Genomic DNA, 16143 nt, shown 5'->3' on the forward strand with positions numbered 1-16143 from the left:
AGATGTTGTTTTATTGTATACAGTATGTAATCTTTAATATAGACATGAACAATGTGTGATTGTAAGATGATTCTCTGTACGTGTACTTATTTTAAATTGCTCAGTGTATGAATTTGTGAAGGATGAAAGCTTCTTGGTAGTCCAATGGTTAATGTGAGATTTAGCAGAAGAGCAAAAGAGAGGGATTAAGCCCTCCACTAATCCTATCAGACTCCTGAGGAAGAGAGAGTGTGTACGTGAAAAATAAAGTTGGGAGGAGCAGAAGGGGTGTGGCTTTGATGCCCAGTGGTCACATGACTGTTTACACTGTGAGAGAGGAGGCATGTGGGTGAAGAACAGCAGAAACTCAGGAGAAACGGCCCTCACATAAACATGTAGGATAGCTTACACACACATACACGCACACACAGGAAACAGCAGAATGGACCAGAGAGTTGAACACAGTTTTTATCCTCCTGAGGGCCAGCCCAGCAGACCCAGAGATGTGCTTGTTAAGTCAGGTAAGACAGAATCAACTGCTCAACTGCGGCTGAGATTACAGGATGCTGATATTATGATGCTGTGTTATGCAGTGAAACTTTACCAGATGCAATGGTATTATTAAAATACCAATGATAAGAACATTTTCACTCTTATAGTAGAATAAATTCATTTAAATTGTATTTAAACAAGTTCCAGTAGTGCACATTGTATTATTGCAATGTAATAACTTAGTGACAGTGTAGTATTTACAGCTGTATAATGTTTTTTTAAAAGAAGTTGCTGTAGCAAATACAAGACAAACTAAGAAGGCAAAAGAATGATACAAAAGACACTTGAACAAATCAGTTGAGTGAGAAACAGGGAACCATGCTTGCTCTGGGCATAGTGCCCAACTTGTTACTCATGGTGTTTTGCTCTAAAGTGAGACAACTGACTCCAAAAACTATTTGGTAGTCATTAGAAAGTCACCATTTGTCATTTACTTTATGCACTTTTGTCATCTGGTGATACAGATGTAGCAATTTTAGGTGTCAGTATCACAGGATAAGCAGGATCATCTTTCACAATTTTGTTTTTTGTAATGTTTTACCAGCAGTATCTTGCTGTGTGTTTGTTTTAGCCGAAAAGCACAAGGTCCACAATGTATTTCTGCCTGACCATGATCGACACCAATAAATCCTGCTTTGTGTATTTGAACACAAATTGTGTTATCTTAAATCATCCATCTCTGAATGCCCAGCTTTTAAACAAACACACCTTTCACCAACAAGTCTTGGAAGTCTATTAAGCAGTTTCTTTGTTTATTAAATCTTAAATGTATAGTTACCAAAAATTAATAGGTAACACTTTACAATAAGGTTCCATTAGTTAATGTTAGTTAATGTATTAACTAACATGAACAAACAATGAACAATACATTTATTACAGTATTTATTCATATTTGTTAATGTTAGTTAATGAAACTACAGTTGTGCATAGTTAGTTCATGTTAATTCACAGCGCATTAACTAATGTTAACAAGCGCAACTTTTGATTTTAATAATGCAGTGGTAAATGTTGAAATTAACATTAACTAAGATTAATAAATGCTGTAGAAGTATTGTTCATGCTTAGTTCATGTTAACTAAAGTAGTTAACTAATGAACCTTATTGTAAAGTGTTACTAATTAATATTCTGTCATCTTTTACTTGAAATAATTTTTTTATTATTATTATTATTCTTTTGTGGAACATAAAAGATCTTCTGGGGGGGGGAAATAAGTTGTAAGTGTTCTACAGAATAATGAAATGCATGCAGGAATGGAATATTTTATTTTTCTTTCTGAATTTTCTTTTTTTGAGCAAACTATCCTTTCAAGTCTGTAGTCTTGATTTTCTATTCTATTCTATTATATTCATCTAATATGAGTAAAATGACAATACATAAATAAATAAATAAATAAATAAATAAATAAATAGCTAGCTAGCACAGGAAAAAAGATAAGGATCCTAGTTACACAGAGTTACAAAACATGCATGTTAAAAACTATTTTTATTGATTCATCAAGACTACATTTACATGCTTGAAATAGGTTATATTGTGTTATTGCCCATAGATACTGCTGTTTTGCTTCTTGCTGGGCACCTTTATAATGCAAATCCCCTGTCTGAGAGCTGTGTCTAAATGTTATGGCTTGCCAAGGACCAGCATTCAGTGGGGATTATGGGAAATAGCACTTCACTCCACACATACACATACACACACAGTCATGGGAGAATGGGATCCCAGGGCATCCTCTGAGAATGCTGACATCGCCATGACAACTGTCAGCATTCTGTTTGTATACAATCCATTCTGGGAACAAACTTCTTATATAACAGAGGATTTTTGTATAAACAAAAATGGTCTTTGTAATGCTGAATATCTGGTAGTCAATGGGACAATTCAGTGTTGCAGAGGAATCTAAACTGTCCTACCTAATATGAAGTTAGCATGCTTGAGTTTTCCTTTCAAAAAAGTGTCATTATTTATTTATCTGTTTGTTTGTTTTAAACATGAAACACATTTTCATTTTAATTTGGATCATATGAATGTCATTTATCTGAAACAATGAAAATGTGTTACTTTTCAAAGTAGAGACAAAATGACACACACAATATATATATATATATATATATATATATATATATATATATATATATATATATATATATATATATATATGGCAAATTAATTAATTAATTATCTTTTTTTCTGAGGGGGCTTCATAATTCAAGTAAAAATAATAATAATAAAAAGTTCTTAAAGCATAATTTATTTGCCACTTATTTTGATGTTTTCAAATATATAGCAGTGCAATCCTGATATTTTGAACATGACTTAAGTATCACTTCCTTTTAGGGCAACTGTAAATATAAATATACTACATTTTTAGGTCCATTATACATCAGATTGTCATTATATATATATATATATATGGCAAATTAATTTTTTTTTCATCTTTTTTTCTGAGGGGGCTTCATAATTCAAGTAAAAATAATAATAATAAAAAGTTCTTAAAGCATAATTTATTTGCCACTTATTTTGATGTTTTCAAATATATAGCAGTGCAATCCTGATATTTTGAACATGACTTAAGTATCACTTCCTTTTAGGGCAACTGTAAATATAAATATACTACATTTTTAGGTCCATTATACATCAGATTGTCATACTAAAGTGTTGTATTACTATCTGAAACCATCATTGAAGCATAGTTCTGTACTTTCTTGTAAGGGTCATATCTTGTCCCTCAAAGCATATTAGCATACTTTCTATGTACACTCTTAAAAATAAAGGTGCTTCAAAAGGTTCTTCAAGCGATGCCATAGAACCATTCAGTCAAAGGTTCTTTAAAGAACCATCTCTTTCTTACCTTTTTATAATCTGAAGAACCTTCTTTTGCCACAAAGAACCTTTTGTGAAACAGAAAGGTTCTTCAGATGTTAAAGGTTCTTTATGGAACCATTTAGACATAAAGGTTCTTCTATGGCATCACGAAGAAGCACCTTTATTTTTAAGCGTGTATAGGCCTACTGAATCACTGTCGGTTATGTTGAGTATGTAAGGAAACACCTGCTGTAGCCCCACACACAGACACCAAATTAATCTAATTAAGTACACTGTTTATAATCTGCAATTCTTGGAAATGGGCTCAGATCTGATCGGCAGAAACCCATGACTTCCCTGTCTGTGTAACTCCTGGGTTTGTGGGGGATGTTGATAAATACATTATGCCCATAATAGAAGGATATTCACTTTCAGAACAGACACAGTCCACCCTCTGCTGCTCTTCACCGTGTTACTGATCTCTAATCAATGAGATCAAGGACAGTCTTCCTGAACGCCAGATTGTGTAGCAATACAAAACGTACTGTGACACTTGTATGTATGTGTATGTGTAAGTACTTTTATCTCATATTGAATTCTATCTGTAAGCTCTGAACTAGCACACAAAATCTATTACACTTCATAACCATGACGCAACACTCTCCCTTCACATAATATTCATGTTGGCTACATGCTCACACAGTTTATTCAGTTAAAAGCAAGCAGACATTGCAACACATTCATTTGCCTTTACTAAAAGAGACTCTGCACACACAAACATGAAATAAACACTTTAACCCTGGTGTCCACATATACTTAACTCTCATTTTCACAGACACACTTATGATATGAAGACTTGTTTTTAAATGAACATAGTTATTTTAATGTTTTATTATTATTATTTTGTGTGTGCGTGTGTGTGTGTTTGTTATTTATTGTATTTTTTTTAGCAAAAAATATATAGATATTTCTATTTGATATTAAATTTTATTATTTTATATCTTCAAAGACAATATATAAACTGTCAGACCCTCTTATTACGATGCAATCTCTGTCCAACCAGTGATCATGGATTCATTATCCTTATAAACAGTGTTCGAACTATACCGTGGACTTTGGGGGAGCCAACTTGTTTTTTTTTTATAACGAGGGGGGGTCGTGCGCTTGCGCGTGCCTCAAAAGGGGCTTACAATGAATTACAAAAATACATAACAGCTACAAGTGTATGCACTACTTGCTTTATGCAAGCACTATAATTAATACCATAATTCCTACGTTAAATTAGGCCCAAGACATCGAGAGTCACGCAGATCTATAACAACCCAGCCACAACACATAATTGCGAATAGCATGCCTTACCTTAACACAGAATCGACCAGAGTCCAACGTTTATATTTTTTCTATGAATCTTTAACATGTACTAAACATGAGTGGAATTTGCATCGCAGCGCCCCCACACCTTGGTGCTCATGACAAGAATAGCATGTATAGTTATCTTAATTGAAGTGAATTAGGTTTAAATCGCCGTCATGCATGAATGAATGATATTTTTGCAATTTTACACATAATAATCCACGATGATCACATTACACAAAACTGAAATTGCACGTCAAAATAACACATTGTCAATATTTTTTGAGAACCCCCAAAATTTCACAAATCATGTTTTCAGGGGAGCCCATGTAGCTCCCCCTAGCTCCCCCGTAGTTCGCACCCTGCTTATAAACATGGTCTGTGGACTGTGACAGATTTCCTTGATCTTTATTTTTCTGATGAATATAGCATTTCCATATGTCAAAATATGTTTTATCTTTCAAAGAGCCACATCAAGGGAAAGGGAAAATAACAATGTTAAGTACAGTTGTATTTCTACCTAGACTTTCCTACAAAGTTTACTGCCACAATGTATTGTGGGTTACTGTGCTGAGCAGCACATTGCTAGGTGGTTTCTTGGGTTGTTAAGCATAAACATAAACAAACATAAACACTGGCTTCCATGTTTTATGGGTTCGTTCCATAGGTGTTATGTTTTTTATATATAATGGTTTTATATTTATATGTATTATATAAGCTTGTTTCTTCATGAGACCCACCCCCACCCCCAAAAAAATAAATGAAATCCCACAAGGTCAAAATTTACTGGTATTACTATTCTTGTGGGGACATTTGGTCCTTATTACGTGGTGAATACCAGTACACACACACACACTCACACTCACACACTAATTCTCAGAAATGTGTTGTGAACTTGCTAACCTCTGATACTAAACCCTGGGTCACAAATACTTTCACATGCATGAATTCCCTTCACCATCTTGCCTGTCATCGTTGTCATCATCATTTCATCCCTGTCCTCTTCTCATGCACTCAGATTGAGAAGTGCTAAGAATTGAGCTCAGCTTTTTTAATATTGAATGGTGGAGACTGTCTCTGGTTCCTTCTCCAAGCATAGCATTGTTCTAAGCAAGCTTCAATGCTTATGATACCTGATCTACTGTCACTTTAGCACAGATCACTGCACTTTTAATCTGTCCTGGAGGAGTGGCTCTACCCACGATGCAATTGGGCTGGTTTGCATTATGGATCTTGATACACGTTTGTCCTTTAGTGGTGATGAAGTACAAACGTGTCAGAAGCAGTACTATTTCATAATCTCTCTATTTTACAATTGTAAATCATTTGAAAAAAAATCATCATGAGAATATGCTTAATTGTCATAACAAACAATCAGACAGACAGATCGATCGATCGATAGATAAATAACAACAACAACAACTACAGCAACTTAATGGTCCTAAAATAAGCCTAATTTCCTTAAAGCTAAATATTGTTCCTTTGTTTGAATTTTGGGGTGAAAAAATGACTGGATGTATTCTTTATTAAATTGCACTGGGTGACAAAAACATTTTTTTTTAGAAATAGTATAAAGGATTTCTCAAAACATATCTATATAACAGTCTGAACAGAGTTTATGATTATATTAAAATCACCCATTATGGTCAGAAATATGCAGTTATTGCACATTAACACTTTGTCTGTGTGTTTTAGTTAGAGGTTAGGTTTTGTAAATAAATAAATAAATACATGCATACATACATACATACATACATAAATAGCTGGACTCAGCCAAAGGAAATTAGAGTTAAGGTATTTCCACCCAAACCCAGAGGAACACAAACACTGCATGTCCATCTGCTACCTTCAGGAAACCTGTTTCAGCTCACATGGAATCATTTAAACTTGGCAGAGACAAGCCGTATGTAGTAGTGTAAATGTAAATGCTGGTTCTCTGATGTGTGTTGTCCCACTTCCTGCTGTTTATTACGTTCTCCTTTTGCGTCATTCTTTGTATTTCTGCTCCCAGTAAAAAGAAGTCAAAAGGGGAAAAAGCTACTTCCTTCCTCTCACATTGTTTTCTCTCTGTCCTCAGCCTCAGCATATGCAGATATCCAATGGGAACAGCCTCATCAGCCACGAAACTCGGACAGGGATCCATTTGGTTACCCTCATCGTGAGGTCCCCCCACTGGCCAGTTATGCTCCTCAGCCTGATTACATGACAGGGGATGATGATCTCATCAAGCCTAAAAAGCTGAATAATCCAGTGAAAGCCTCTAAAAGCCACCAGGAGCTTCATCGGGAGCTGCTTATGAACCATAAACGGTATGAGGATACACAAGTTTACAGTACATAAACAATCTTGCAATGATGACAAATCCATTGCAGACTGTCCATGATGGTTTCTGTGATCATTCTTTGCAATCTGGTAATGAGTCCAAAATAGACTGATTGGCGTTTTCCTGTTCACATTCCTGTAAATTTAGTACATGCAAGTCCCTGTACATCATCTGCTAAATGGCAAATAATACTCACATTCAGAGTGAGGAACATTCCTTTAAAAGTTTCTAAGGGTAGGCTATGTAAACAAAAAATGTATCCTAACCAAATCTGAGCCATATCATCTCTGTGCTCCTGAGCAAGACATTTAAGTTTACCTGGAAAGTTCCTACTTAATAGTTCTGAAATTGCAACTATGATACCGAAGGCATTCAGGTGATTTTGGTAAGTGGATCAATTGGATTTCACATTCAACATATTTCTGGCTAGCTTTATTCCAAAATGTATACAATATAAATGGTCACATGAGCATTCGCAATTAGAATACACTAAGATAAATCAAACTTTTTTTTGTTTTTTTTTACCAACTGAGATATTCGGGGACTACATGAGGTTTCCACTAAGAATTTAGACTTCACAAGGATGTATTAATTTGCAATCAACTCCAATAATAAATAAAATAACTCCAACATGAATTGAATGAAAAATAAATAAATAAATACTAAAATGAATCGATGTGTACGTAAAGGGTTAGTTCACCCAAAAATGAAAATTAGCCCATGAATTACTCACCCTCAAGGCATCCTAGGTGTATATGACTTTCTTCTTTCAGACGAATCCAGTCAGAGTTATATGACTTTGATCTTCCAAGCTGTTTAATGGCAGTCAGCAGGTGTTGCAGTTCATCAGTCCAAAAGAAGTTAAATAAAGCGCATCTATCCATAATAAAAAGTGCCTCACATGGCTCTGGGGGGTGAACATAGGCCTCCTGTGAATGAATCGATGCGTTTTTGTAAGAAAAGTAAGCTTGCGCTCACTGTTGTACTCGGAAGCAGCTCCGGGCGGATGACGTAGGACGTCGGCATTGCGCATACGCCTGTGAGTCTCGTGACAATTTTTAATATAACTTTTAATATATAACTCATTTAATATAACTACATTTTTAACATAACTCAGATTGGATTCATCTGAAAGAAGGAAGTCATATACGCCTAGGATGGTTTGAGGGTGAGTAAATAATGGGCAAATTTAAATTTTGGGTGAACTATCCCTTTAAGTGGGATGATAGTGTGTTTGAATTTTGCCACAGCTCACTCTCACTTAGTTGTAAGACAATTTTGAAGATAGACTACAATACAATGTGATGTTTTATTGCACTACAAATAAGTGACACTACTTATAGGCTACATACTTCATAGTTTGTGAGTTGTAGAATTCAGTTGCCACCTGAATGAATAACCAAAATCTGTGAATACAGAACAAGATTAAGAAGACCATATTTAGCCACATTGTGTACATGGTTGTAGTTAGTTACTCTCCAATAACTGTACACTACAGACCTGTTTATGTCTAAAATCTCACTGCTGGACATGACAGTGCAATCAAGAGCATACTTGAGTTCTGTGCCACAGGATCTGCAGCATAAACAGTAAAACTCTATTGTTGGCAACTTTAGATTAGTACTCATACCCCTTGTGTGAAAACACAAGGCAGGACCCGAACGGAATGTGAATACTATATATATAATTGAAATTTATTGGCTGAGCCTTGCATTCTTTAAATTTTAAACCTCTTAAGGTGTCTAGGAAAGAAAAGAATGGAGGGAGAGGTAAGGATAAAGGGGCTTCTGTTGTCCACTCCTGAGGACTTTAAACCCCTCTGCTCAGACAGAGAGAGTGAGTTCACCTTTACCACATTTACTGGTATTAAAGAGGTGGGGGGGTGGCATTGTGGTGTGCTGCTACCAAGCAACTGCACAATGCTAATGATAGTACTAGCAATGAGAGCATGGGACATGAGGAGAAACGGAAGGCTTTCCCATTTAGTACTTTGGAGACTTGGGTTTATTTGTTTGTTTGGTTGGTTGGTTGGTTGGCTATCTATCTATCTATCTATCTATCTATCTATCTATCTATCTATCTATCTATCTATCTATCTATCTATCTATCTATCTATCTATCTATTTATTTATGTATTTATTTATATGATTCATTGTTGCTGGGAACCTTTTAGAGACATAAATGTACTAATGACATATACATGAAAAGACATTTAGTAAGTTTGAAATGACATATTAGGGGGTGTTTAAATAATATATTTATATATATATATATATATTGGCTATCTATCTATCTATCTATCTATCTATCTATCTATCTATCTATCTATGTATTTATTTATATGATTCATTGTTGCTGGGAACCTTTTAGAGACATAAATGTACTAATGACATATACATGAAAAGACATTTAGTAAGTTTGAAATGACATATTAGGGGGTGTTTAAATAATATATTTATATATATATATATATATATATATATATATATATATATATATATATATATATATATGTGTTGACAATCCTCATAAGGCTGCGGTTCTCTCGGTTGGTTGTGCGTCTTTTTCTTCCACACTTTTTCCTTCCACTCAACTTTGTGTTAACATGCTTGGATACAGCACTCTGTGAACAGCCAGCTTCTTTGGCAAAGAATGTTTGTGGCTTACCCTCCTTGTGAAGGGTGTCAATGATTGTCTTCTGGACAACTGTCAGATCAGCAGTCTTCCCCATGATTGTGTAGCCTAGTGAACCAAACTGAAAGACCATTTTGAAGGCTCAGGAACACTTTGCAGGTGTTTTGAGTTGATTAGCTGATTGGTATGTCACTATATTCTAATTTGTTGAGATAGTGAATTGGTGGGTTTTTGTTAAATGTGAGCCAAAATCATCACAGTTAAAAGAACCAAAGACTTAAACTACTTCAGTCTGTGTGCACTGAATTTATTTAATACACGAGTTTCACAATTTGAGTTGAATTACTGAAATAAATGAACTTTTCCACGACATTCTAATTTATTGAGACACACCTGTATATATCAAAGTAGCTGAGTGGTGACCGTGATCCCAGGATCAACATGTTTGTCCTGTCAAGCAAACACAGTCCTAAACATATCTTCAACCGCAAACCTAGCTATTAAATACATCTAGAACTAGAGGGAAAAGTAAGATGTACGATTGTTCTACAAATTTTTGTGCCATCTCTAAACTTAATATTTACTCCTAAGCCTTGACTGGTTGATAGGAATGTTGTTACTGGATCAACATGTCCTATTTAGCAAAATTTACAACAGTGGTTGAACTGTAAGCATTGTGAACAATGCATTTACCAGTAACAAGTCAATTAGCAGACACTTTTATTCAAAGGGACTTACAGCACATGTATTACAGAGGCTGCAACCTAGAGTTAATTGGGGAATATCAAATTGTTGTTCTCAGATAAGGGCCAGCAGAGGGTGCTCAGCCTGTGCTTTGTATGGGTCATAATGGCCCAAGTAGTGATGAGGACATACTATTGTAAATTGTACACTGTATTTTTTGCCTAAACCAGGATCCTGTCAATTTCTAGGTTGCCTCTTGATCTGCATCCTAGCCAGATTTGTCTACTGGTCTCTTCCTAATGATTTCCATGTACATAGATACATCACGGTGCCCTGTGTGGTCTTCCTCTGAGTCCACACTTTCATGATGTAATGCCACTCAGAAGTGCGTATTGAGGGCAGATAACGGGATTCTCATGAGCACCCTTCTAAAACAAAAAATGACAACAGGACGGCTTATGGCAGGACTATTCTGTTCATGCAGGGCCATGACCATAGTTTAGTTCTAACTCTAATGATTCGTATACTGTACAGCTTATACTGTACAGCTGGTTCTGATGTGTTTAATTAGGGCTGAAACTGCATTTGTGGCTTTCCAGGAATGGAACTGCCCTCTAGGCACAAGATTTCCAGGCATCCTTGACTTTGACCACTATGTAGTTACCAGTATTACTCCAGCTATCTCATGTGCTGAGACTAATACAAACCAATGAAATTGCAGACAGCATGAGTGGAGGGCCTATTTATTTCATTACAGAGAAGAAGACACTGTTTGTGTGGGTACATTTGTTAGTGTGTGCCCTCTGTACCACTACAAAACACTTAAAGCCACAGAGAGCTTACTGGCACAGTGCCGTGTCAGCCATTAAGCGGGTATCTTTTAGTCACTGTTGGCGCTTGTGCCTCTTTGGTGCTCAGAGACCCTGTAGAAGACAATCAATCTGTAGAGGACATTACAAGAGAGAAAAAGAGATGTGGATCTCACATGCACACATATAACAGTGGGCATCAAAGGTGGCACAGTAGGCACAAGGGTGGCGGAGGAAATAGGTCACTCTCAGAACAGTGCCTCTTTTATCAAGCCTTTTCAAGATAAGCTTTTTATATGCCAGTGATGTTGCAAAACTCTTTACTAAAAGAGCTACGCTAAACACAGATGCCATCACTCAAGGAAAGTGATGCTAAAAGAAGACTCTAAAGGGGGAGAGACAAATTTGTCTCAGATGTCACTGTTAGCCATGATAGGAAAAAATACACCGTCTATGGATCATTTCAGGAAAGGATCGATGCCAACGATCTGAACAAGGTTTAGCAAGTGACTATTCATAGCCGAGAGCTGAGATAGGACTAAAGACCAGCATGCTATTATTATGAGGGCTCTCAGGAGCTGTTTGGGGCTGATATCTCTCTTGTTATCTTCATTAACTGCCCCTTGTGTTTAATTGTTGTTGTCTGGCTGTCTCTTCAGTTTGAAGGACACCATCTATATTAGCAAGGATATTAATTGGAACTCCCACACGTGCTGAACTCCACACACACACAAACACACTTCCTTCCCCTTCTCTCAGCACCTGTGGCGCCACCTCACTGTGGAGAGAACAAGCTCACACATAATTTAATTATCAGTCTGTGTGTGCGTGCGTGTGTGTGTCTATGCATATGTCTATCCTGGCACTATAATTAATAATTATCACTCGTGTTGGCAGGAGCTTGGCACCTTGAGAACAGTCATGAGAGCTTATCCACTCTTGGTAATAGATGGAAGGCTCATATATATTCAGTTAAACTGCACTTAGACAAACAAACACACAATTCATATGTCATGGGCTGTCAAAATGAGCCCATTATCAATGGGATGTGCCTCAGCCATGACTAAGATGGGAAGTCATAACATTGAAGGATAAGAACAACAGGAAACTAATGGATATGCATTACATAAAAAAACTGAGCACTAATTTTACAGGCTATAACAGATTTCCAGACACGCACGCACGCACACACACACACACACACACACACATTTATTTAGAAAAATCACAATTACTGATTAAACATGACAATAATGCCACCTGCTGGATGACTGATGGACTGCTTCAGCTAATGATGTGATGTAGTCTGTCTTGTCTTTTCTTCTCTTCTCTTCTCTTCTCTTCTCTTCTCTTGTTTGTTTAATTTCTCAATGTTTTGTTTTTATTTTCTTTCTGTTTCATTCCATCTAATATAATTACCTCATGCCAATCTATAATTATATTTTATTTATTTATTTATTTATTTCCCCCCTATTTTATTCTATTATACTCAGAGGTATTGGTGTGGAGAACAAGCCAGAATTGCAACGTGTCTTGGAGCAAAGGAAGAGAGAGCAGATGATAAAACAAAGAAAGCAGGAGGAGGAGGCCAGGAGGAAAATCTCTCCATTGGAACAGGAGCTTCTCAAGAGACACCAGAAACTAGAGGAGGTAAAAAACATACAATCATAGAGTGTGTGATGCGGACCTGTACTAATGAGGGTCAGTATCCTCTTTTAGTATGTCATGTATCTCAGAGGTCCTAACAAAGCAATCACATTTTATTACGTTTACATATATCCTATTTATTGACAAACCAGCAACCAAATATGCACCAAGTAATGTATATATCTGTTTTTCTATGTACCATAGCTGGAGAAGGAGCAAGCAAAATTGGAGGACAGCAACTGCAGTGCTCCGGAATTCATAAAAGTGAAGGAAAACCTGAGACGAACATCGTTTACAAGTTCTGGAGAGAAGGAGGTGTAGGGGCGTAAACAAAGACTGGATCCATGTGTATTTGTGCACAGCCAGTAACATAGAGAGCTGCTGCAGCTCCTAAACACCACCCACACGACTCTGCTTCTCTACTTCCTGTCTCACACCAACAATACACTCACCTCTCTCTGTAGGAGGTTCAGAGAGGTCAGAGATAAGGACAAGACTCAAAGGGCCTCTGCTACACCTTCACATTATAAGGAGGTCGATGCTTAAGAGGTTTCAGGAGACTGCAAAGAGAAAAAGAGTGTTTTTTTCTGCTCTGGGTCAGACTTGATGGGTTAACTGCCCAGGATGCTTATGAGTTTGTGTGTATGCATGGATGGACAGCTATGTTCTGGTTCCGCCACATTAGATGAAAAAGTGAAAACAAGGTACAGGGATTCATTTCAGAGTGAAAAAAAACAGGCTATTTCTCTCTAAATGACAGGCAGAACATGTATAAGGTGTTTACACAAACAATATCAGTATTATAGGCAAATTGTTTTTTATCAAACCGCCAAATATTTGTTCATTGCCTAATTTTAAACATTGTCTCTTATACTTAACAATCAGCACTTGCCACTTTTCAAATATAATATGATTATTTTCAGCTTTCATCGCCCTTGATTTGCAATATAACACCTTGCACGTGTGCACACAAAATTTATTGTACTCTTAAGAAAACTACAACAACCATTAAACATAGTTCATAACTGCAGTGATGGCTAAAATGATGATGCACTTTTACGAAGCTAACCATTTAATTTGACACGTCATAGAGTTAAACCAGTATAAAAACAGGGAAGTTTCTGGTTTGTGCTTACTCCAGTGCCTTTGTTAAAGTAATGCAACAGGATAGGCTGCCTGACTGTTACTGTGGTCCAATGTATGTTGCATAGAATTGTGTTCATAGTCATATCTTTATGAAATGTTCCCTAATAAAACAGTTTTACATTGTTTGGGTTTTCAAAGCACAGAGTAAAATTGAAATGTGTAATTTCTGCCTTTTTGGCTCATGAAGCCATTGGATAATACAACAATCAATATGTTACTTTAGTTTAATGTTAATTTAATCCTCATGTCGTTGCAGTCAAAATCATAAAACAAATATAAGAGTTGGCTACTTACATTTTTTTGTAGCTTTAGCCGTGGCCTTTCGATTGTTATAAACTGAGAACTTACACAATAAAGAAAAAGTACACATGCTCCATGTGAATAAAGATATTAATGGTTCTTTCATTTTGTGCCCTATTTTCCTGTCAGTAAAGAATTAGTTGGAATTAATTTAAACCAATACAATAAATTCTGCTTTTGCAAAATACACACATGCAAAGAAAACCATTTGATCCATCTACATGCACCAACAAGTTAACAATAAGCTATCAAGTTTAGCCCTGTGCTATTTAGATACTGCCAGCTCTGTGTCTGCAGGGCCAGGCATCCAGACTTCCCGGTTGTGGAATTTCACAAGCTTCTAAAGTGAAACAGTAGAGAATAATGTGTGTGTGTGTGTGTGTGTGTGTTGTGAATTTTAAGTAGATGGCCTAAAAGTGAAGTGGCGTGATGATACAGGAGGTCACAGGGCCTGGTTTGGGGTTATCATGCTCGGTTTCACTTTAATGGGTCCTCTGAGTTTTTTTCCACTGATGGAAAGTCTCCATCTCGCCCTTCATCCAGCTTCTCGATAGCTTCTTAATTAGAGGGACAGGTAACACTATAGCCTGAATCACAAGACCCTTTGTCCACAAAAACACGCTATCCACTTCTAATCTGTTTAATCCCTAAGAATCTTCAGGATCCGATTTGTTGTGCTCTAGTAAACAAGGGCTAAATTGTTTGACGTGAGGCAGTTGCAAACCTGAACTGAACAATGGCACACCTGAACTACTGGCAACACAACAGCCTGAACACGAACACAGTGTTTCAGGGAGACGCTACAGGTGTAAATACAAACCACGCCAACACACAATACATTTCTCAATCATATACATGATCTGTTTTTCATTTAAAATGTGATTACATGTCATATTCAATAATTCAATTATTAAACTAAAAACGATGCATTTTTATAAATGTTTTGAAAGAAGTCTCTTAGGATCATCAAGGCTGCACTTATTTGATTAGTTAAAACAGTAATATTGTTAAATATTATTAATTTAAAATATTGTCAAAAATATTCATTTCAAAAAATAAAAAATAAATCTTAATGGCCTAGTCTTTTGAAAGATAGTGTAAGGCTACTAAAAAAAAAATAATAATATTTTTGCCCAGGAAAAAGGATAATTTTTTGTTTGTTTTTTTTTCTTCACAATAGCAATGCATATTTTCACACTATATAGAGTAAACTGTCAAAATGGACCATTAAACTGCTTATTACAGGGTTTAATCAAAATATAGGCAATAAAACTGATATGAAACACAAAACAATCCATAAAGCAAAAAATATGAAAGATAGCATACAAAAATATCACACTAGCCAGTGGAAATAATAAATGAATAAATGTATAAAAACATAACATCTAAAACACATATAATGACATACCTCATAGACTGGCTTAATGTATCACTCTGTGGTTTTATTGTATTCTCATGTTTGTCCAGCAGCTATTAAAAAATAATAAAAAAAAAAGATTATTTGACCTTTGCTGAAATATAGCTCTCACGACAACTTCCTAATTTGACATCTAGCTGTATAGGCTACCATATAAAGTGTTAAATAAATAAATTCCTAGACAGAAACCAATTTAAGCCTGTATGTAATATTTAAATAAATATGATGGAATATTTGTATATTATTTATGTATCAACTAACAAGTGCACTTAAAGATTGTAAGCAGCATAACATTCAGTGATAAAACCTGCCGTCTGTCTCTTGCTGGCTTGGCCTGAGACCAGTGTTTACATTTTGTAGTTTCCGATAACATCTTAAGATGCACAGTGTGCCCAGTGTTGGCTCAACTGTGCTTTGGTTTATGTAAATGTACATTCCTGTTTTGGTCCAGTTCAATCTGTTGGGGCAGATGCTGAAGGCCACACCCCACTGAGACGAA

The 16143-nt window shown here is 36.0% G+C and overlaps 1 protein-coding gene across 1 annotated transcript; it reads left to right on the plus strand.

Annotated features, from left to right (window-relative positions):
- The first annotated feature begins 281 nt into the window (after nt 1–281).
- Nucleotides 282–14050, plus strand: LOC107570538 (protein FAM107B). Its single transcript, XM_016256764.1, has 4 exons — nt 282–500; nt 6762–6993; nt 12628–12784; nt 12986–14050. The coding sequence occupies exons 1-4, from the start codon at nt 422–424 to the stop codon at nt 13100–13102; spliced, it is 585 nt and encodes a 194-aa protein (XP_016112250.1). The 5' UTR covers nt 282–421; the 3' UTR covers nt 13103–14050.
- The last annotated feature ends 2093 nt before the right edge of the window (nt 14051–16143 follow it).

The sequence above is a fragment of the Sinocyclocheilus grahami genome, unplaced genomic scaffold, assembly GCF_001515645.1.
Source record: "Sinocyclocheilus grahami isolate Dianchi unplaced genomic scaffold, SAMN03320097.WGS_v1.1 scaffold1472.1, whole genome shotgun sequence".
Lineage (NCBI taxonomy): Eukaryota > Metazoa > Chordata > Actinopteri > Cypriniformes > Cyprinidae > Sinocyclocheilus > Sinocyclocheilus grahami.

What these genes read in the sequence shown, in the direction of transcription:
- LOC107570538 (XM_016256764.1), top strand. Translation starts at nt 422, where the DNA reads ATGGACCAGAGAGTTGAACACAGTTTTTATCCTCCTGAGGGCCAGCCC. An exon ending in AGATGTGCTTGTTAAGTCAG is followed by an intron (nt 501 to 6,761) that starts GTAAGACAGAAT and finishes CTCTGTCCTCAG; the next exon opens with CCTCAGCATATGCAGATATC. An exon ending in GACACCAGAAACTAGAGGAG is followed by an intron (nt 12,785 to 12,985) that starts GTAAAAAACATA and finishes TATGTACCATAG; the next exon opens with CTGGAGAAGGAGCAAGCAAA.